This window comes from Ptychodera flava, chromosome 10, assembly GCF_041260155.1.
Source record: "Ptychodera flava strain L36383 chromosome 10, AS_Pfla_20210202, whole genome shotgun sequence".
In the NCBI taxonomy this organism is placed as follows: domain Eukaryota; kingdom Metazoa; phylum Hemichordata; class Enteropneusta; family Ptychoderidae; genus Ptychodera; species Ptychodera flava.
In genome coordinates this window covers 31,452,706-31,475,677 of record NC_091937.1, presented here as the reverse complement: position 1 = coordinate 31,475,677, position 22,972 = coordinate 31,452,706, and the positions used below count along the sequence as shown (strand labels likewise).

The following is a 22,972-nucleotide window of genomic DNA, read 5'->3' as shown; positions in this document are numbered from 1 at the left end:
GTACACGAAATACATTGTTTGTAAACAAGAAACTCGCACAGGCGCAGTTCCGACGACGGTTTCCCTCTAATCGATATATGGCGAGTACATCGCCATGGATAAGTGTTTCTATGTCATAACGTATTTGTGACTCCGCATTCAACGTCATGAAGTCATCGGAGAAATATTTATACTGGTTCGTCAAAAAGTAAGTACGTGTTGTCTACACTCCTTGACAAGGAACTAGAAATCCCGCCGGAAAAGTTGGTGTGTTTGCCTAAAATATTTTCCCCATCACTTTGAAAATCCAGATGGGTCAAGAAAATGATGTTTCGACGAAATAATTGTGTAGTGGACAAATCAGAGAAATGCATAGCTGGAATTTGAGCCTGATTCATTTCAAATCAACAGCTGGTGACGTGTCGTCGTATTGAAAATTGCGGGTTGGTGAATCTTAATATAACTTTTGTTCATATTTATGAATTGACACTGTGAAATGCGGTGGCAGGTCGATAACGTAGGGAATAATTAGTCCTAAAAGAGAGTTCGATTACGGCCGCAGTAATCGTCAGTGCTAAAGAAAGTGTTTTATTTGTTGTCTCAAAGGGGATGTCTATTTACATACCAATCCGCAGAAAGTGAGAAATAGTAACTATATAAGTCAAGGGCGATGACTTTCACCTGTGTTGACCTTGTATGCATAGCATATCACGGGAACCGAAGCTATGTTTTATGTGTGCATTGTTGAGTCAACACGCACAGAATGATCATCATATGGGGCAGCATCTGAACGACACAGTATTCAACCCGTACAGAATAGATCTCTCTGCACCCGTGGCTAAAGATAGATTCCGGGCAACCACGTGAGTCGTTAACGGGCGGTTTAGTCACTTCATCGAAATCGTGTGTCGGCTCCCCACTTCCGTCCGCGTTCCAGTTTCCTAGGCAGATCCTTCCGATGTGAAATGGCATAACTTGTGACCTGAAAGGCCATCGGACGATGGAGAAGAATTTTTCTCTGAATTTTCAAAATTTCAAACGCTTACTTAGTAGCCAAATAGCGTGTCATATTGTATGCATGTATTTGAGTACTTCAAGCCAAATGTGAACCGAGCATCATGTCTTCGATGAACACCGTGGACGACGAAAAGCGCGCGGTCTTCGCAAATTCGCAGAAGATTTCAAGAATGTTGTACGGTTGGTTGAGTTGGCGGCCAGACTGCCTGCAGCGATTCAACAAAATAGGTTGGCTTGTGTCTGCCATGGGAAGCCTGATCGTCGTACAGGGGATGATCTTGAACGGACTCGTGCCCGCCGTCTCGTCGACCGTCGCCACTCGCTATCAGCTGTCCAGCACCCAGATCGGCGTCATCGTCGCCATGTACGACCTGACGGTTCTCGCACTAGTCCCCTTCGTGTCGTACGCCCTGGCGAGCAAGAACAAGCCTCGCTGGTTGGGCGTTGGAGCCGTCGTCATGGCCGTCGGTGCGCTGGTTTGGTCGATCCCGCAGTACACCAGCGGTCTGTACGTCGCTGGTACGACTATATTTCCGTTGCCACTGTGCGAACACGGAAACACTACCACCATTGAAAGCAGTAGATTGTCAAACTCTTTGTCAAAATACTTTTATGTATTTCTCTTGGCACAAATGTTAATCGGCATTGGTGCAACACCGATATACACTGTCGGCTATGCCTGGGTAGACGAGAACACGACAACCAATAAGAGTGGCTGGTACATAGGTAAGTACATGTAACTAGGATACTTAATGATAGTACACCATCTGTGTTCAAATCTGCGGGTTGCATGCTGTATCCTTGACCGAGGTTCACTTTCAAATTGAGGGGAAACAAGCTCTTGTTCAACTCACATATGTGTCAACGAGGTCAGATAGGCACATGAGTATAGACAGACCATCACTATCTCAAATAGTGAATGCGCACTTTAGTCTCTCCCTCTCTCTCTTCCTCTGTATGTATGTATATATATATATATATATATATATATATATATATATATATATATATATATATATAATATATATATATATATATATATATATATATATACCGTACTCTCTGTGCCCAAGTTCAGAGATTGCCGTAAAGCCATTATGGTGATAACCGGGAGGGCACATTGTATACATTTTGTGTATGTATGTATGTATGTATGTATGTATGTATATATATATATATATATATATAAATATATATATATATATATATATATATATATATATATATATATATATATATATATATATATATATATATATATATATATATATATATAGTGATGCAAAATGCTTTCTGGGCATTTGTGGGTAAGGAATTAAAGGGAAGCTGTCTTCGGAACTGCGCGTGAGCGACTTTCTTGTTTACAAACAATGCATTTCATGCATAATATTTAGATCCATTACGTAAACATAGCTGCAACAAATTTTACGATATTCATTTTTAACAAACATGTTTTAACTTTCACCAATTGCTAACGTATACTAGTTACAGTGTTTACATTGGTCGTAGGGATCCCTGGCAACCTTTGAGCAGAGTTCCGACGACTGCCTCCCTTTAACTTACAGAATTGCAAAGAGTCTATATGATAATATAATTTTTATATATGGTATAATCTTATAAGTCTGGATGTTAGTTGTTTATTGGTAACAAATATAGGCGTGATTTCTTCTAAATACACAAAAAAGAGAGAGTGAAGGTATGAAATTCAGGTGATAGTCGTGAAAAGAGGTATGCAATGCAAAGGAAATAAGGTAGAATTCGACTCGGGGAAAGATATTTGGACTCTCAAACTTTCACAATTCTTTTTTGATATACCACTTGTGAGGGTTCATTTTGAAGCCCTTGGTGTAAGAAAAAAATTCCACCGGCTCAGTTTTTCGAAAATCGAAAATTTTATTTTTCTTCATAGAGCTAATACAGGAATGGCGGCCTTTCTTTTCACAGAACCTTTGCCGAGGAAAACGAAATACTTATTTGCAAATTGGATACTTATTTGCATAATTAATCATTCATAGACGGTGTACCCGCTTTCTGTACACGGCAGTGATTGTTTGTGTAAGACGTGAATCATACACGATACAAGAATTGTACGGGTCGAAAAATAAGTGTTCTCGTAAGACTTGTAATGTTTTAACATACACGAGGGATGTAAAAATAACAGCTCACATAATCGTTTTTTAAAACTGTCATGCCCGCTCTTACTCGTCTATCATCAAGTCATTATGACTTGCAAAGCAAAGGAGGCCACAGGTCATGAACACGTAACTCCGCATTTTCATGACCCCTATCTGACTTTAATTATGTTGGAACAAAACTTTGCACTGGAAATGCCAGGATGTAACGTCATGTAGGTGTGACAGAGCTGTGCAAAAATCACTTCTGTGGCAATTAATGGTTCCACATACTCCAGGATGCGCAAGAGGCAATTCGATAATAATTTGCGCCAAAACCTAACGTTTTTAATATATCATGATTTCCGAATTAAATCACTGGTCAGAGGAGTAATTTAATCGTGTTTCAAAATTTAATTTAAATTTGGTTCTGTGACCAAGATGGTTGCCTCAAGTTTATATTGTCTTTGAGCATGCGCACAATATCTCAGGAATGGATGACCAAAGATTTCAATTACGATGAGCCGAAAACTTACTAGAAGTTGGATATATATGGCACTGATTTAACTGAAAAACAGACATGTCGACATTATTTTGCGAAGGTATGAGGTATCATTTATTTTCCAGGTGTGTTGTCCGCCATGAGCAGCGTTGGAATCGCGTTAGGATACACAATTGGGGCTCTGTGTCTAGGCATTTACACCGATATTCGAGTGGAGTAAGTATATACACTATCAAGTGCCACTTCACGGCGAATAAAAGCTAAAACATCGCGTTGAAGAAATCACAGCGTTGCTGTCTAGCTAGATGATCATTCACATTGTGACGTTTTGTGTACAATATCTAAAAATATATTTTTAAATATATCATTTTCACGCTTCTAACAACTGGAAGATGTTTATATACTCGATAGCATCGATTGTGTTACTTGGTATTTTTAACTGTTCACTAGATGGTAGATTAGCCGTCGTTCTGTACGAAAGACAAGGATGCATACTGCCACCAGCGACAGAGTGTAGAAAAGCTCGGTTTGGGAGAAAACTAGGCGTGAATCAACTAACAACCCATATTTCTCCATCAGAACTGATCTGACTCCTTCTGATCAGTCCTGGGTTGGTGCCTGGTGGCTCGGCTTTCTGATCGCTTCATTCTTAGCGCTGCTGTCGGCTCCACCCGTCGGCGGATTCTCACCGGTTCTCCCAGGTGAGTTAGATTGTGAAGAAAAGCAATCGTGTTTGGAAGATGATGGTTTGAGGCGATCTAGATGACGTCTTGATAGTGGTTATCATCATCATCATCATCATCATCATCATCATCATCATCATCGTCGTCGTCGTCGTCATCGTCATCATCATCATCATCATCATCATCATCATCATCATAATCATCTTGTAAGTGAATTTACGGTGAGGGTGATTTTGATTGTTTGTGTCATCATCATCATCATCATCGTCGTCGTCATCATCATAATCATCATCGTCTTGTTAGAGAATTTACGGTGAAGGTAATTTTGGTTGTGAGTGTCACTGGATTTTCTGTCTTTATCCCTGGTCTGTCTCAGATTTGCTGTTCTGTTAATCACACACAGTACACCATTCCGTATTTTGCTTTAAATTCTCACCAAAAACAGATACACTATCCATTCAAGATGAGCGGAAATCACAAGCACACCAGAACGGCTCCGAGAAATTAGCCCAGCAACCGAACTTTGGCGAGAACTGGGCCGACCTCTGGCCTGCCGCGAAGATAATATGTTCAAACGCGCCCTTCATGCTAATCACACTCGGATACTGCACCATTGCCTTCTACGTCTCGGGCTCGTCGCTGTTCTTAGTGACCTTCATTGAAAATCAGTTTGGAACTACGTCATCTTTGGCCAGTATTTTGGCGGGTAGGTGAACCACAGGTCAGAAGGGTAGAACCTTACAAAGAATTCATTTTGGCGTTCGTCATGATTGTTCGAAAATTTACTGGGTATATTTGTCACATCCAAAGGCTGAATCACGGTTTTGAAACATTCGTGCAAACCTTCCTCCCCATTAAGGTAGAACGCACCTCGGGGACAGACATTCGGGCTCTCAAACTTTTACAATTCTCTTCTGATATACATTATGTGGGGGTTCATTTTAAAGCTCTTGGTGAAAGAAAACTTTTTACCGGCTTAGTTTTTCGAAATTCGAAAATTTTTACTTTTCTCCATAGAGTTAACACAGGAATTTCGGCCATTTTGAATTTCTAATATCGGTAAATTTTGAGTAATTTGTTTCTCTAGTACCAAAATTTGCACGGTGACCCCCTATTTCTATTCTTGATTTTGAAAGAGAATAATTGAAAGATTTCTTGAGGAAAGTTAGAGCAAAAGTTCATAACTTTCACTTTCGAGGTGTATACTACCTTAAAGTTGACTGATAACATGATAAAGTGATATACTGGAATGCGGCATTTCTTCAAAGTTCTATGCACGATTTGAATTTATTTTGTGATTATACCCCAACGAAATATTTTATAATGCGACATGTTCTACATGCACCTGATGTGATATTGACGTCATTTATCACGGTTGATGGGAAAAAGTGCGTAGAATACAAAAAATGGAATATAAAATCTAAGAAATGGCTTGTAAATGAGCTAGTTACTTTAAGTACTGTTTGGTCTTAATTTAAAAAAAGTATATTTTCAAGCGAGTTCCTTCATTAATACATTGTCACTTCCCTTTTAAGTTGTTAATGTAACATAAGTCCGCCATTACTGTATGCTCACAAAAGTACTGCACTCGAATCCTTAATGCATGATGATCAGTATTTATTCCAGATTCAAGGATATTTTTGCTGAAATGAAAATTTTCGGCCGGATGGGTCGCAACATATCTATGAAGTGCCTTGTAAATGTTTCCCCGAATTATCTCGCAAGATTTTTTTGTGAAAAACTACAAAAAATCATACCATGAGATCCGAAATAGAACTACCGAAATATTGGACACACACTTTTAACACACGCAATTCTGTCTATCAGGTACCGTTTTCATTCCGGCCGCCGCTTTCGGGAGTATGCTGGGCGGATGGATAATCAAGAAGGCGAACTTCAAGGTCAGGGGGAATCTCAAGTTTATTATCACGGTGTGTCTGGTAGCCATGGTGATGAATTGTATCTTCTTAATGAGATGCCCACAGACACGGCTGGCAGGTATCACCAGATCATACAACCCGAATGAGTGAGTAACCGGCATTCTAGGGAGAGTATAGATCTAGATACAGAACCGTTTCGAATCTATCCTTGTATAGAGTTGCTACATTGAAACCTCCATGAAAATATTTGAATTGTTAACATACTGTCTTTTAAGGTTTACATTCAAGTACACAGGAAAATTTTAACGAAATCGTTAATATTTTCAGACCATTCTGGTTTTATAGGATAAAAAACAAGACTTAAACTTTTTCTTGTGACTGACAGGCCAAAATACACAAAAATATTATGTTTCTCATACCTTCTTAAAATAAAGTTGGCTGGCTTGTTTTTATTTCGTTACATTTCCAGGGAGACAAGACCTAAGATAAAATGCTAAATTTGGTGAAAGTTATCACCACACCCTGCATTTTGCTCAAGGAATATAAAATTAGGATCGGCCATTGCAAGGTTTAATTTCATCAGCTCTTCACCACGAACTCGTTTTCATTGCCTCGACGGTACTATTTGGTAAGATTGTTGAACATAATCTAGAAACGATTATCATTACTGTAGTCAAATATTTGATAATGCATCTCTTCTGTACAGCGAAATTCGGTTGGATGGAGTTAAACTGATTAACCGATGTAACGCTGACTGCCATTGCACCACGTTGACCTATGACCCCGTCTGCGCGACAAATGGCCTTGAATACTTTGATGCTTGCTTCGCCGGGTGCACGGGTATGACGTCCGATGAATCTGTGAGTGTGTAGCAATGTAATATTACATTAAATATGCATTTTGTTGCTTAGGAAACCCGGCAAGTAGATACAAGAAAACCATTTAAGTCATCACATTTGATTATGGCTGTCGTCTCGAGCTTCAAAGTCATGTCACCGAATCGCTCATATATTGTTGATAAGTTAGAAGCATTCACAGGCAATACAATCAGCGAGAGTATTAACGTGTGTCAGAAATTACCTTTTTGAAATAAATATTTTAATCGTCACGTATTTAGTACTGACAGAGAATACTATTAACACCTGTGGCATATTTGATGGGTACCAGACACAGTAATTCTCAGCGATTTTTCAAGTGAAAGCACCCCTATTACCGTCTAGGGTATCATATTTGTTGACCGAGACTTTTAGCATTCTAAGCTTTACTGGTAGTCGGTGGTTTCATTTTGGTTTGTTCATATTACATGTGTCGCTTTCCAGATGTACTATAACTGCTCATGCATCGAATCGAGTGACACGGGCGCCCCGGAAGTGATCAGTGGCAAATGTCCGACAGACTGTTGGCAGTTTCCGGTTTTCATTGTTGGCCTCTTTCTCTTGATGCTAGTCGGGTTTCTCACTATTTCCCCGATTACAGTCGTCACTATGAGGTATGTTGCGCGATAATTTTTCTCTGATTTTATCGATTCTGGTTTCTAACACCAAGGAATCTTTGCTTTCATTGACTTTTAGACAAAGAATAGTTAAAAGCACCAATTCAAAAAGACCGTTTTGAAGCTAAGGCACATTTTCGACACGTGATTTCAAAATAGATTTAACCAGCATCATATATATTCAAAGGTTTTGAAAACGTTACGTTGTGTGTATAATTCTGTGTGCAAACATATCAGAGAATCAACGCATTCTGGGGATAAACTGTCACGCTTCCAACAAGGATATTGCGTAGTTCAAGCACAGACGTTCTTGACATCGGGAGTCCATGGTCATGATGGCCAAACACAGGCACTTCCGTCTGCTGGTGGACAGAATTGTCTCCGAGGCTATCTGAAACGTAGTTTAGCGATGTATTAGTTGCTTTGATATAATGGGTTTGTGTGCGATACATGATAGCAAGCATGTGTGTGGGTGCTACATGATCTTAGCATCGTCTTGAGGATTTGTGGTCATAAATTGCAACAGCCCGATAGCTCGGTTACTGAATTACTCGTTTTAAGGGTTGGGATTTAGCGAGTGGTTTTGACTGATTTCTTCACAAGATGAATAAGTGCTGTGCGTTGCGGGTATTACACCGGACATCCAATGCACCCTCGCAATAAATTTAACAAGTTATATGTTATGAATCAAACACATATATTTTCCATGCAAACTGTAATTTCGTACTGACAAACGAGTACAGACAACATCCAATTAAATTTGCTTTCTGATTAAGTCAGATAACTTGTTGTTCTGTTTTACATATTATGCAATAAAATGAAATAAAATACATTCTCTCTCTCTCTCTCTCTCTCTCTCTCTCTCTCTCTCTCTCTCTCTCTCTCTCTCTCTCTCTCTCTCTCTCTCTCTCTCAGAACTGTACCTGACAGTCAGAGGTCCTTCGGGTTAGGTGTCCAGTCCACGCTCTATCGCTTGTTAGGTATGTATTGTTGAACTTGGAAAAACAATAACCGTGACTACAGCTGCGGGATGTCTATATGCTCGCCCAGACTTCTGGTAACGGTGAAGTTCACATTCACTGATTGTCATGGACAGTATTTATTAACTCATATATGGAAGAGATGTTTACACTGATTGTAAATAAAGCTGGAGCTCAAATTCCAGTAATTGTAACTTTTGCCAAGTGTTCACTTTTTTCCTCTTATTCTTCCAATTGTTGTCAAAATACTCGGTATTTCGCAGTAGCTGTAGACATGTATCCACTCTTTGACCACGTGGATACACGTCACACACAAGCTATGGCAATCCGAATACAAGGTATTTTAACATGCTATTTTTGCAGAGGCAGGGATACTTTAACTGGTACATTGCACAAAATATAGAAAATTTATCGAAGATATTGTTAATGTCAAAAGTGATCCAATAAGTATTTAATTATGGATGTTCACACCATCGAAAATGCTCTCCGTTCACAGGTTCTATTCCCGGACTATCGTGTTTGGCGCCGTCATCGACGGCAGTTGTCTCGTCTGGCAGCAGCTGCCGGACAGATCGACCGGCTCGTGTTGGGTCTACGACGGCCAAGACTTCGCCCGCAGCTTTGTCCTTTTGGGAACGATTTGTTTTGTGCTGACGGTACTTTTCTTTGTACTGACCCTCGTCACGTACAAAGCGCCAGAGGATGACGGAGAGACCGACAGCGAGGCGATACTGACGAGTAATCTCGACAACGGCTCCGCTACATCCCTCGAACGACTGAACGGGTACGGCGCCCTAGAGCCGGACAAGTTTTCAGATTGAATACAGTGCCATGTGCTAACCTTCTTTCGTCAATGTTACACGAAAATCTGAATCGCGATGGACAAAATGACAGTGTCTGAATCTACTGACGCCAATGATAAGTCTTATTCACCAAAGCTATTCGTCACGAAAACAGAGTATGAGTGTAGTGACATTATGGTGAGGTTGAATTCAGTCATATTTACACTTGTATTTGATAATTTACAATGCTTCCTAAAGTTCATTATCACATGCGTACTAATACTAATAACTGTACCTCCAGTACGAGTCTGCGGAAGCTTAAACATAAGTGATTGGTGAATATTTTTTAACATTAGATGCACCTGTGTATTTTATTGAAACGATGCTGACAAGACCCCTCTGACAGTGTCTCGCTAAACGTGCTGAATGAACGCGCATGAACAGTTCACGATCAGCATTTCGTCAACGATTGGATAAAGAATGACGATATTCAACGTCATCAAAGCGTTTCGTATCCAAGGAAATGACGAAACATATCATTGTCTGTTTGAACGTTACAAGATCATGTCTTTGTCACCCGAATTCCTCTCTGATGGGTAATTTAAAAGAATCTGCCATTGGTACAAGCTCGAGTTTACCATGCCCCCGCTGTTTTATGTCGAGTACATATCTCTATATTTACAAACGGTGGGAGCCTTTGAGCGACAAAGTCATTCTTATAGGCTAACCACATCCTTTCAAACTGTATTTCGAATGTATCTGCGAAGTAATAATTAAAGTTTAACTATGTGGCATCTCAGGCCGACAATACATCCCAGCTGCTCGACTGTTTGGTTTGAGTTATACCTCGTATATGGTTTATTGGTGATTTCTCGGACATGTCGGTAGCATATATGTTGACCTCATGTTAATCTTCATGTCTGGGAAAGGTCGGAAGTTATTGCGTATTATACGCTTTGTCAGGTTCATCTACGCCAACGTTGACGATATAACAGTAACCGTTCATGATCGTTTTAAAAGACCTGTCACGCTTTAGGTAGAAATGCTGTACTGCAAATGAACGACCAGCAGGCACAGGTAGCAACTGTTCGTGGTATAGGGGTTAAAATGGATAAACAACACGAACACAAAAGCGATCAAACATTGTTGTAATATACCGGAAGGATCTCATTGGACAAAGACTCCAAGTTACCTTCATAAATTTACTGAATTTCACGATATGATGCGCAGGGTTCATTTTATATGTAAATCTGCCATTTTAAGGTATTTTGAACAAATTGACAATTTTGATTGGAAAGTGAAAGCTGTTTGTAAATGCCCTACGTGTTCTCCCCGTTCCCCTCCCCGGCTAGATAATTGCCCTGGCCCTGGTCGCCGCGTACGCCCCACCATCACTTTTCTCTCTCCACCATCACAACATTCCGACGCCATCACAAATGTTTGGCCTTAACCATCGCTGAAAAAGTTCCGAACTTCCCCTCAAACGCCCGAATTTTATTCCAAGTCGCCCGCTGTCACATTTCACCTTCTGCTGATTAAAAAAAAATACCAGCCAGTTAGCTGACATAAGGATAAAATTGCTCGCCTGTAAAAAAAAAACCAACCCTTAAGAACAGCTTTTCGCACGAACAGCTTTGTAGGTTGCCCCTGACGCGATCATATGCTAGAGTATACTGAGCAAGTACGCCCTCAAACATTTGTTCATAATTCAAACGAATTATTACATGAACACTTGTATGTTTGAAAGGACCGAACATTTTATATCAATCTTTTTATAAATCTGCTCATAAACAGTTGACTCCGGGAAAAACGCATTGTTGTACCTTCATTTTACATGTGAGTTCTTTTGAAAGTTTTACAGACTGGGGATCATGTCATAAATTATTAGAAGCTGATATACCCGATAACAGAATGATAGTACATATATAACAAGAACTTATTGCCAGCGTACCGTCCTACAAAAGTGTTGAATCCTTGCGAATTCTCTAAGCTCTAGAACGGCGACAGTAATATTCTGTGTATAAACGAGTAGAGTGCAAAGTTGACGGAAAAAAGAGGCTGTTAACCCTTTGAGCGCTGTAATTTTCTCCCGCCAAAATTTTAGTGCAAAATTTTACCAAGTTTTCTGTAATTTTTTGATAATTTTTGACCAAATGGACATCACATTTCATTTGCTACATTTTTTTCTCAAAATTTTGGCAAAATTTGAGAAAAATTGACTGGGGTTTATTTTATATAGGGTACGAAAATAGACTTTGGCGCTCAAAGGGTTAAAGGTAGACGTCTGCGATTCTCGGTGTTATTCTATGCCAACGACAAGAATAAGGCAAGCAGGCAGAGACACAAATTTGCTGCCTGTGTCGACCGATATATGTTAGTATAACGAGAGTTCATGCTGTTTACGTCGTGGTGGGCGCTGTTATAAAGCTCGTTCTTTTCTGCACGCATGAAAGAACACACTCAAGCATTGGTACATCGCCACGTCAATAGGACCAAAACTGATAGCTATACTGACAGCATGGAGGAAGCTGTGGTATTCGCTTTCTTGTTTTCTCTCTCACTGTTACACTTTACCGTACAACAGCCGACCGTCGACAGAACCACTCACTGCTTCGACAGTCGTTCAAGGTGCGCCGATGATGAGCGGCGGTGTTCCTACACTTTCGTTTTACCGAAGCCGGGCGGAGATACCTGCCCAACTGTCCAAGACACCGTTCGGGACATGTCGCACCTGCAGACCGAAAACGAGGGCTTGATAGCAACGACAGTCGACTTACAAGACCAGGTATCTGAGCTGCAGCGTGAGAACAGTGATATACGGAAGGAACTGGCAGAAATTAGCGTCCAAGCTGGAAATGGTCAAACTATCAACAACACTGTTGTATACAGCAGAGGTATAGATATAGCGATTTATACATCTCACTCTCTTTCGATGAATTAAATCTCCTGCTTTATTTTCAAAGCATGTTTCCTCATAGCATTGCTCCATTACTCTAACCCTTTTCCCGTTCCACAACAGCCGAAATGTTTCTGTGAGAAAATGCGGGGTATGATACGTCAGGAGAATGTTAACTACACCTGACAGTCCTTAAATTCTCACACTGAAGGAAGATTTATGTTTGCATGGATGATGGTCTAGTAGAGAAACAGAAACACTGTAAAGTTCTCTAAATCTGACAGTATGATTCAATTCAAAGTCAACGTCACAGGGTAGGTCTTGCTTAAACAGTGCCACAGTTTTAAGCCGAAGTCAAAAAGTCACGATCATCGGGGTCAAGAGAGAAACACGGGGTTAAGAATTGTATATTAATTAAAACTTGTCTTGTCTGCTTGAGATACCTTGTGGTATTTGGTTGCTGATACGAGTCCACAAATCCACTGACATACCTTCAAGCTGTTGGGTTGGTGACCGCGATGACAGATATCGCTGTAATAGCAGGTTCTGCTCCAGTTACATAGACACCGCAGTGAACTAACCCGACACAAAATGCAATAAGCACAACATGCAATGCACACTCGGTATGAAAATAACCATGTCTTGTCGCTAAAAACGGGGCTGTTCCGTACACTACCCCTGTTGGATGATTCGAACGGGAAAGTATTCCTGAGTCCACAAAATAAAACATATTCTGGCAACTATTCGTGTCTGAGCGACGTTTTAGATCTCTCAAATGTCACAGTGACCTACCAATAAGATAACCTATTGTCCTTTTTTACTCATCCATTTAAACAAAGAATACCGTGAGGAGGGACTGTGGTTGAAACTGACACTGTACGTAAGGGTGTACCCTTGCTGCGTCCGTTACGTTGTTGACTTTGTCAAAGTTAATCCGGTCATAATCTAGTGACTACATCTACACCTTTGCTTGCTTTGGCGCACCAGGAAATCAAACGCATCAGATAATAGATGCAAACTAGTGATAAAACTTAGCGCAAAATCATGACAGGACAAATACCAGGTGCAGCCAACGAACAATGCACTTTTAAAAAGGTCCTTACTATGATAAGATATATTGTGCATAACAAATAATGTGAACTGACTGATTTTAAGTCAAGAGGGTAATTAATTAGCTGTTCATAATTTGCCCTCCCACAGAAAATTTTTCGACTTACCCTCCCACACTCAAACTTCATTTTTACCCACTCCCCACTTATTTTTGCCTGTTTCCCCTCCCCACTGTGAATTTTTGAAGCTCCCTCACCCTGGAAACAATTCCCCTCAAAAGTTTTTCGCCAAGACCTGTCCCCAGGACAATCAACCGATATCGGCCCTGCATGCCCTACAAAAAAACCTTAAATTTGCTCCCCTACCACCTAAAACATGTCCCCTGCCCTAGCAAAATTAAATTTGCCCTGCCCTCAAAAATTGCTCCTAGAATAGCTTTTTTGATGAATAGCTCCGTTGGCTGCACCTGGAATACCATGACACAGTGAAGGAATCTGAGAAAAAGAAATCTTTACACAAATAGTGCCAAGACCAAGACATCCAAAGTTGGTAATATAAATCTTTATTGGCAATGTCATAGTCCAATGAATTAAAATAAACAATAGCAACAAGAAACGTGTTCTGAGACAAGATATCCCTACCCAGCCCCACCCTGGGGACGGACATATACGCTTCCCCTATGGGTTAACACACTGTCAGATAGAGACAGACAGGATGAGGGTTAAGACATAGGTAAGCGCCTTGACAGATATAGAGACACTAATGTTTATGAACAAATGGCCAAGTAAGATAATCTATATAGAACTTGAATTTGAATTTTGAAAAAAAGGGGAAATGCCGAGCGACATTATCCGATCCTTTTTTTTGGGGGGGGGGAAGGGTCTTTGCTTGAGACTGACTAAACGTCGTACCGTTGAATCCAAGTAGACAAATGAGTAACTAACACCACATCAGACTTTTATTATTATTTTATTATTAAACTTTATTGTCCCTAAAAAATGGGAAACTTGTCTTGCAATGGCACAGACAAACAACATTAAAAATACGGTGATAAAAAGGATAATACACATCAAAAACGAAAATCTTGTTACAATAAGTGTTGAAATGGACTTAAGACATTCCCTGATTGAGAAGTCGGATGGCAGAGGGTACATAACTAAGTCGAGCACGACGTGTTCTTAAAGCTAGAGTTTTATACCTGCGACCTGACGGGAGCTCCTCAAAATGCTGAGCCAATGGATGGGAAGGATCCCCGATGATTTTAACAGCTTTGACAAAAGCTCTGTTCTCATATAGTGATTTCATGCTCTTACATTCACGGCCACAGATTTTGGAACAGGTGTTAACAATTGTTTGTAGTTTGTTCAAGTTTGAAACAGTCAGACCTCCATACCAGCTCAAAAATGAGAAGGTAATTACACTTTCAATGTGACTAGAGTAGAACGTTTTCAATATATGTGGATGAATATTCAGTGATCTCAGTTTGCGCAGTAGGTACATTCGCTGTTTACTTTTCTTGTATATGGATTCAGTGTTCTGTTGAAATGTCAATTTGTCATCTATGAGTGATCCGAGATAACGGTATATTGAAACACGCTCTACAACTTCAGAATTTATTTTAAGGGAATCGATTTTCTTCTTTGCCCTTCTGAAGTCAATGATCATTTCCTTTGTTTTGCCAGTATTTAAATCAAGATAGTTTTTGTCACACCATTGTTTTAAGTGTTGCACCTGATTTTCAAAGTGTTGTTCACTGTTTGAATAATCTCCAAGTGATGTATCGTCTGCATATTTGACCATTTTTGCCTGGTCACTTGTACTTTGAAGATCGTTTGTATACAAAGAAAACAAAACAGGGGAGATCACCGAGCCTTGTGGTGCCCCAGTAGACGTACTGCGCATACTGGACACGATTGTAGACGAGGCTTCCTTACTCAAACCTGTGTTATTTACTCTGACATATTGATGTCTATTTGTGAGAAAATCTAACACCCACAATATTATATTGGGGTTGACATTCATGTTGTATAACTTATTAACCATCAAATGTGGCTGTATGGTATTGAAAGCTGATGAAAAGTCTACAAATAACATACGAACATATGATTTGGGCTTCTCTAAATGAGTAAAAACTTGGTGAAGTAGAGTTATAACAGCATCTTCTACTGATCTGTTAGCCCTGTAAGCAAATTGAAGTGGGTCAACAAGATCTTTAACCTGTTTCAAAAGTCGCGATAGTACAAGACGTTCCATACATTTCATAATAATTGATGTCAAAGCAATTGGTCTGTAATCATTTAATTTGATAGGGTTATTGATTTTTGGAATTGGTGAAATAGCCGATTTTTTCCATATAGTTGGTATTGTATGTGTAGAAAGAGACCAGTTGAAAAGAATTGTGAAGACACCAGCCAGTTCTACATGGCAATGCTGTAGGAGTCTACCAGATATATTATCTGGACCCTGTGCTTTACTTGGATTAAAACCCTTGAAAGTTGAACTGACCTGCTCCTCTGATATTTGAGGTAGATCTGAGACTTTCTTTGATTTATTTTAACTCATGACGAAATAGTCAGTCAGGGGAGAGCACGAACAATAGAAATGAGCAAAGCATAACATAACCTCTCTGTAAACTCGTCACGTTTACAGATGGATGTCTGTCTTCACCTTGTCGCTACGGTGGTACCTGTGTGGAAGTAGGGGACGGCTATCGTTGTCTCTGTCGCAATGGACGTTCGGGGAATGACTGCATAATACGTAAGTCAGACTATAGATTTGGCACGGTTTGTCGACTAATGCTAGGTGAATGGACTGAGGACCGTGGTCACCGTCAACTGATTACCTGCAGGTTGCTCTGCTGTTCCAATGGGCGGATCTTTAGTTGAATTGACAAAAAAGTTGACAAAAAAGACATCACGATTCGCCATTGTATTTTTAGAGAATTCTTGTTCTCGCTTTTCTTTGAAACCTTTGATCAAATAGAGTCAAATTATTGAATACTTGCCTTGATCTGCTTTCTGTTCTACAGCGCCTGGTAAAGTCACGTGTTGGAGAGGTGACATGTATCTCCAGTGCAACTCCGACAAAGTCACCCTGCTTGATGGAATCGCTGCCTGTTGCCCTCACTGCCAGTATCAGAGTCAGGCTCGGAAAACCCGATTTACCGGGATTCAGTATTGTTTTTGTGACAAAGAAGGTCAGATTCTTATTATTTTACAGCCCTAACAAGGGACTATGTGTCCAAAGGCAGGTGCGACCATTTGTCCAATTCAAGGAGGACAAATAGTCTCCAGCGCTAGCCTCGCGGAAGGATACATAGTCCCCTGTTTTGTCAATAATGTTTTTATTACATGCCTCTCTTACATACTAGTAGTTTTTTTGTAAGAAAATGGGTTATTTACGGATGGCAGTTATTTCCATGATAAACGAAAATCCACCATAAATTAGAACAGTTTTTATCTATAATTTTTATATATTGTTCTAAAAAGCGGGTTTCATTTGTAGACCATGTAATTTGATCATTTTTAACCCAGAAGTTGTCAAGCTAAAAATAATTCCGGGTCACTTACAGTCAAATGATAACTATACGGCTCGGTATGTCACTGAATCGCATCCGTCGAACTGAATGGAGACGAAGGCGACCACTTTTCACAGAAATGTTTTTTGTCCGTTTTTTCCGTATCGAATGTCGTCTGCATATGTCTAGCAGGAACAAAGTCGAAAAAATGCAAAATATCATTATAAATGCAAAAGTATGTGTCCACTAAAGATCTGTATCTTGTAGTGGACGTTCAGAGAAGTACCATGTGAGAAATCGTCATGCAATAGATGACGGCATACAATGGGCGTGAGCTTTTCAGCATGAACAGAGTGCACAGGGGCAGGCGGAAGTCAGCTCCATGCATCAAAAATAGTTCTGTGTCAGCTAGGTTTCTTGTGTGAGGCGTTCATTTTGATGTTGGAGACACCATAATCCGTAAGCTGAATACAAATGCGCCATACCAGGCGATACAGCTCTGGTGAAAATAGACCAATTAAAGGTATACTGTCACCTGTTCCAATTTTGCCACAGTTACCATGGAAAATCTAACCAATCACAGATTTTAGGCGGGTGGCAGTTTTTTAAAAACAGCGCCCTCACATGGGCATTTTGAATGCCAAGGAACGCCCCTTTGACCATATATGGGCATATTTAGATTACAGGTGACTGTATACCTTTAATGATAAAAGGCAAACTTACCAGAATTTAGTAATTCATAGAACACGCGGGAAAAATGTCCGTGCGAAGTTTTGAGTCAGTAATACAAAACATAAGTTTGCATCATAGCATTTTACGAAGATGAAGTGGAAGCCCTTTAACAAAATCTAAAGCAAAATGTGAGTATTTTGACCAAGGGGAAGTAGGACATATTTTACATGAAATGAAGTCGATTCTTGGTGCCTACGATCAAAATTTAAAAGCTATCAAATAGTATATATTTTTAACAGTATAGGACTTGATATAAATCGTCTGTAAAATGTGATTTATATATTCATCAGATCTGAAAAGATCCCAATCCCGCTCGGTGATACTTTCATGGAAATATGTACATATTTACTTTGTACCGCTATCAAGTGATGTCTTGAGTGCGGTGAAGAACATATCGCGTCCTTTTCATTTCGAAGTAGCATAACCGTTCTCTAAAGCTGCAAAACATGCAAACTTCATGACGTGAATGAAATATGCCCTAGAAACCGATTCGATGTAAACTGATTTTAAACTTATTAGACAAGTATCGAAGACATAAGAAAATAATTTTAGAAATTTACAAAACAGATTTCTGATGATTTATCAAAATCTCCATGAAAGCATGCCTTGTTACAAATATCAAAGCAATTAGACAAGAACTATATGCAAGTGTCCAAAAAGTCGACGGACACCACAGGACATTAATTTGATAGGCTACGTTTCGTTGAGTGACGCGGGGGATGAGAATAGGGTCACTGATGACGACATCTAATTGGACATTTTTCAGACACTGACGAGTGTTTGTCTTCTCCGTGTCAAAATGGTGGGACATGCCAAGACCTGTTATCCAGTTACAAGTGCAATTGTCCCGATGGGTACAGCGGTACCAATTGTGAAACAAGTTAGTAATCCGTGTTTTACGTCATCTTACATATAGAATGCGATGTGATGCATATGTTGGCATAATTGTATGAGAGAGATTAAAGGTGTTTTTCAGGCTTACAAGGGAAAAATCGATATATTCAGTCAACAAAAATATGCTACATTTAAGTTATCCTCAGAAATGTGAATTTTTATTCTCAATATTGAAACATTCTCCTCCTTACACTGGAATGTGGTAATGTTGATATCCGATTAAAAATATTGATCAAAGTGATTGAAGGGCGTGCATACGGCACTTACATATTTGGATGGTGTATGAAGCGTTTATTCTTTGTTAGTTTTAAAGATGATGACTATGATGATGATGGTGGTGGTGGTAATGATGATGATGATGACGGATGATGATTATGCTTGTTGTTGATGTTGTTGAAGTTGCTGTTGTTGTTGTTGTCGTCTATTCAGAAAATTGTTGTCCCTGCACATTAATTAAACATGAATTAACAAGGAAGTAAAACATCCGGAAAATAATATTCTTAACAAAATAAAATGTACGTTTGTATTTATCTATTAGGCCGTATTTCGATTGCTGAGTTGGATTTTTTCCACAGATATTCAAAACCCCGTGATCCCTGGAGAGTCAATCTGCAGCGGTTTAACAACATACACTTGTGAACAAAGTAGCGTTTGTCCTTATGAAGAAACAGTGGGACAAGAGTGTGTCCATGGTGTCTGTGAGTGTCCTCACCCGGACTACACTAAATGCTCTTGTCTCCGTAAGCATATACACTCTGTTTCCATGGTAAAAAGTGTGCACCGTACTTTATGTTGACTTAATAGAGTTGTGGTCATTGAATTGTTTCGTAAAAGAAATTATATTCGGTTTGTATGATGGTCAGGGTGACACTGTCTCAACCTGATGTGGCCTACATACTTATGAAAATTAGCACAGCTTAAAGTAATTGATAGACAATTTCATATCACATGCGAATTAGATTATGATCGGCCGTTGAGGGCAGTGTACAAAGTTCCGAAAGTACTACAAACTGTATGATGTTCACCACGTTCTTTCTTACGTGACTGACGTCCGAGTATTAAGTACTCCGTTAAGAGAGACTGAGCTTTGTAAGCGTCAGACTTTCGGCAGCCTATCATGCTTTTCAAATAAGTTAAGCATCATAACCGGTCACGTTTTGACTACATCCGCTCCACAAGTATACCACGATAGACGTTAGTCCAAATAGACCATTCTATGATAATGTGTAGGCAAACTCTGTGTATGCAAAGCAAAGAGCTCACGTGGCTATCTTTTTTCGAGAAATGTGCCAATCAGATCAAACTAAAATTAGTGTACTGGTAAAGCTAAGAGAAGAGGACTTATATTAAAATGTTTCGCTATTCTACAGACAAACAAATGAATAATTATGCATGAAAATACTAGTGGCTAACATGACGTTATGGGTAGGAACCTTCTTATCCGAGTACTCACTTATCTAATTTTGTACCTGTGTGGTTTTTGAGTCATCAGGTTAAATGGTATGAGTACTTAAACAAGATACTTGCTCGTTTCGTTTTGTTGAGAAAATAAAATACAAGACTTAAAATTTTACTTAAACTTCCTCAACGAATCTTTCAACCATTCTCTTACCAAATCAAGAATGAAAATAAGGGGTGGCCATGCAGATTTTGGTTCTAGAGAAACAAACAACTACGTTTACTTTGAAATTCAAAATGGCAGCCATCCATGTCTTGCTACGAATATCTGTCCCCGAAATGCATATATTCTACATTAATTTACACTTTCGGTTGACAAAATGATCTTTTACTTATTTTCAGCAAACGTGACTACATGCATTATTGAAGAGAGCCAAAACCATGCAGATTTCATTTCAGTGCCTCGACACAACGACTATCTGGCGAACCCTATTTACTGTTGCCATGCCAACAACGACAAATACAATGTTATTGTCATCGCTGAACGTTACCCTGACAGCCAGTCGCCGGAAACCACAGTCACGATTGACGGCACCGGGGATGGCAAGGATATAATTCTTGTTTTCTCCAGTTTTGCCCCCGTCGTGTGGAATGTGACACTTTCTGATCCTGGAGTGTCGGTTGCAAAGGCTATACTGGTAAGACAGTTATTTTTTACAAAGGAGTATTTGATAAATATCGGGAACATCGAATCATCATGCATTAATATTTCAACATAGAGGGCGGCATACAGACTATGTGATGATGTGGTTTCCCTAAGAGATCAATAACTATTGGTTGTTTTGAACTCATCAGCAGTGAAACACTAACTGCCTACTCACAAGGCGGAAACAGCGTATGAACGCTTAGTTGTCATTAAATCCGATTCTGCGACAATTTCGATCTTTCGTCTCCCGAGCTACCTCTTGACCAATCTGATCAAGATCAGTAGTAGACATGGTAGAGAGGCGACAAAAGATAACAAGAACAGAAAAGAAAAAAATCTATCTCTTACCTACTGTCTACACCTGCTTTTAATCAGATTACCTCTGGACCGATTGAAACACAGGGCATAGCCACTCCACAAAGTGGAGCACAGAGGCATGGGCGCACCTAAGAGTTTGGTCATTATATTTTAAGATATCTGATTGGTTGAAAGTAATGTAAACATAGCAAAATCAAAGGATGAAATGTAGTTACAGATAGGATGTACCGCAAAATGAGGTCAACATCATCACTCTTTGTATTGTCTTGTCTAATCTGTACAACCAATTCCCTTTGCAATTATTGAGAGTATGTACCTACTTTTGATGTATGATATTTCTCCAAAAGACAAACTGCTTTTATTGAATCTCATTGCGTTGTTTATCCCCGACTGACCTTGTAGGTATCCAAATATATTGAAAACAGCGATGTCAATGTCTTGGTCGTTGAGATTCGGTCATTTGAGGGGCTGAACCACGACGTATACGGCTGCGGCAATGACAGAGGAGGAGACAACACCGTGGGCTTGCTGAAGTATCTGCACCAACGCTTTGGACCAATCACGTCGTTCATAGGAACACCCTTAGCAGACGATTGGATTATCAATCTTGATAGGATCTGAGTGACATGGCACTTCGGCAACATTACAAGCATATTGTATGAAAGTGACGAAAAGATTGACGCAACCTATGGAGTGTTTGAGTAGTTCTGGTCTACGAGCCTCACCGGAGTGGTTTTCTATGTAACAGACCACTAGAGGGCGGTGTGATCAGATAATAATTTTCTCAGACTCAAGTTCAGTTGACTAGTGGTATCAGTATGCTATACCACTGGTCTAGATCAAATCATTTGATCACATCATCACTTGTATTCTTTGGAGAAACTCTGTTACCTCTCAGAATGTTATCGGCTGCATCTAATCGGAGCCTACTATTGATTCAGTTCCATGCATCTTGATTGATTATTTGTAGCTTGCAAACACAGTGAGCATGCGTGAAGTCGAGAACACCTATTTGATTATTCTTCTTATAAACATGCACAGAATATCAATATTTGAAAAGAATAATATCTACCAATGGAAGCACAACTCATAAGTATATATCATAACCTTACATCTGCTACGTCACTTCCGCTTTCATTGCACTCCAATGTCAGATGAGAATAAAGATTATGGTAACCATTTGACCTGTGTACTGTTTTATTTGAGCTGTCCGTGATCTCTGCATTTGCATTTCTACATTAAAGTTTTCCGTTTGAACCATCAAGACGCTCTATCGAGAGGCTTTGTCGGGTGACTAAGTTAGGAAATTACTAAATACGAAGCGAAATCGTCTGACCACGTTACATAGCTGCTACTACATGTATTTCGCCGAATAGGTGCTGGACGCAACCAAGATTGGGCTTCCAGTCATCACGCAAGGGACCGTTGTAGATTGTCTCAACGTACAAAGTTAACTGAGAATAATTATAATAATTTGCTGTCATACCTTTTAGCTTCCCGTCTATTTATAGACAGGGAAGGTATTCAATTTATAAACGGTGAGAAAGAAACTTCCGCCCGTCAATCTCCAACATGACCTCCAGCTTCCGTCCGTCAACCTTTGGGCATTCTGATGGATGATATCATAAAGTGGTTGGAGTGTCCGTGATTCGGATTGAGGGGTAGCAGAGCGATTTTGAGCTGTGGCAAAATCAAAAGGGACTTAAGCCTTTCTTCAAGGTTACTTAGTTGACTGTGACCTATTACAGACTACCTAGCTGACGTTGTAGTAGCGATGTTTCACTAAAGACGAACGAGAACGAACGGTTCGTCATATTTCCAAGCATACCATTGGGCAGCTTTCGTCGCATTTACATATCTCGTCGCAAATTCTGTAACGGGATTGGGTGGTACCCAATTAATTAGTAATCGTCAGTTATGTTCGTCGCCTTTCGTCTCATTATAATATTCGGTCGTCTCATTGTAATAGTCGGGCCATGCTTTGTGTTGTCGACAAGACAATGAACAAAACTTGCAACAAAAGGGACTTCAATGC

At 39.8% G+C, this 22,972-nt stretch overlaps 2 protein-coding genes across 2 annotated transcripts; both read left to right on the top strand.

Moving 5' to 3' along the window:
- Positions 1–467: 467 nt before the first annotated feature.
- LOC139142511 (solute carrier organic anion transporter family member 4C1-like) lies at positions 468–10,236 on the top strand. Its single transcript, XM_070712465.1, has 9 exons — positions 468–1,722; positions 3,735–3,825; positions 4,189–4,310; positions 4,738–4,998; positions 6,120–6,318; positions 6,879–7,032; positions 7,492–7,661; positions 8,580–8,644; positions 9,141–10,236. The coding sequence occupies exons 1-9, from the start codon at positions 1,098–1,100 to the stop codon at positions 9,296–9,298; spliced, it is 1,845 nt and encodes a 614-aa protein (XP_070568566.1). The 5' UTR covers positions 468–1,097; the 3' UTR covers positions 9,299–10,236.
- Positions 10,237–11,944: 1,708 nt separating this feature from the next.
- LOC139141610 (uncharacterized) lies at positions 11,945–22,056 on the top strand. Its single transcript, XM_070711204.1, has 7 exons — positions 11,945–12,320; positions 16,022–16,129; positions 16,401–16,568; positions 18,388–18,501; positions 19,091–19,255; positions 20,316–20,611; positions 21,340–22,056. Exons 1-7 carry the CDS (start codon positions 11,945–11,947, stop codon positions 21,556–21,558), a joined length of 1,446 nt encoding a protein of 481 aa, XP_070567305.1. The 3' UTR covers positions 21,559–22,056.
- Positions 22,057–22,972: the final 916 nt, after the last annotated feature.

Bases quoted from the DNA above. Each gene is read 5' to 3' on its own strand.
- LOC139142511 (XM_070712465.1), top strand. From the start codon at position 1,098: ATGTCTTCGATGAACACCGTGGACGACGAAAAGCGCGCGGTCTTCGCA. The intron at 6,319-6,878 runs GTGAGTAACCGG...TCTTCTGTACAG, and splicing joins AGATCATACAACCCGAATGA to CGAAATTCGGTTGGATGGAG. The intron at 7,033-7,491 runs GTGAGTGTGTAG...GTCGCTTTCCAG, and splicing joins GTATGACGTCCGATGAATCT to ATGTACTATAACTGCTCATG.
- LOC139141610 (XM_070711204.1), top strand. From the start codon at position 11,945: ATGGAGGAAGCTGTGGTATTCGCTTTCTTGTTTTCTCTCTCACTGTTA. The intron at 19,256-20,315 runs GTAAGCATATAC...ACTTATTTTCAG, and splicing joins CACTAAATGCTCTTGTCTCC to CAAACGTGACTACATGCATT. The intron at 20,612-21,339 runs GTAAGACAGTTA...CTGACCTTGTAG, and splicing joins CGGTTGCAAAGGCTATACTG to GTATCCAAATATATTGAAAA.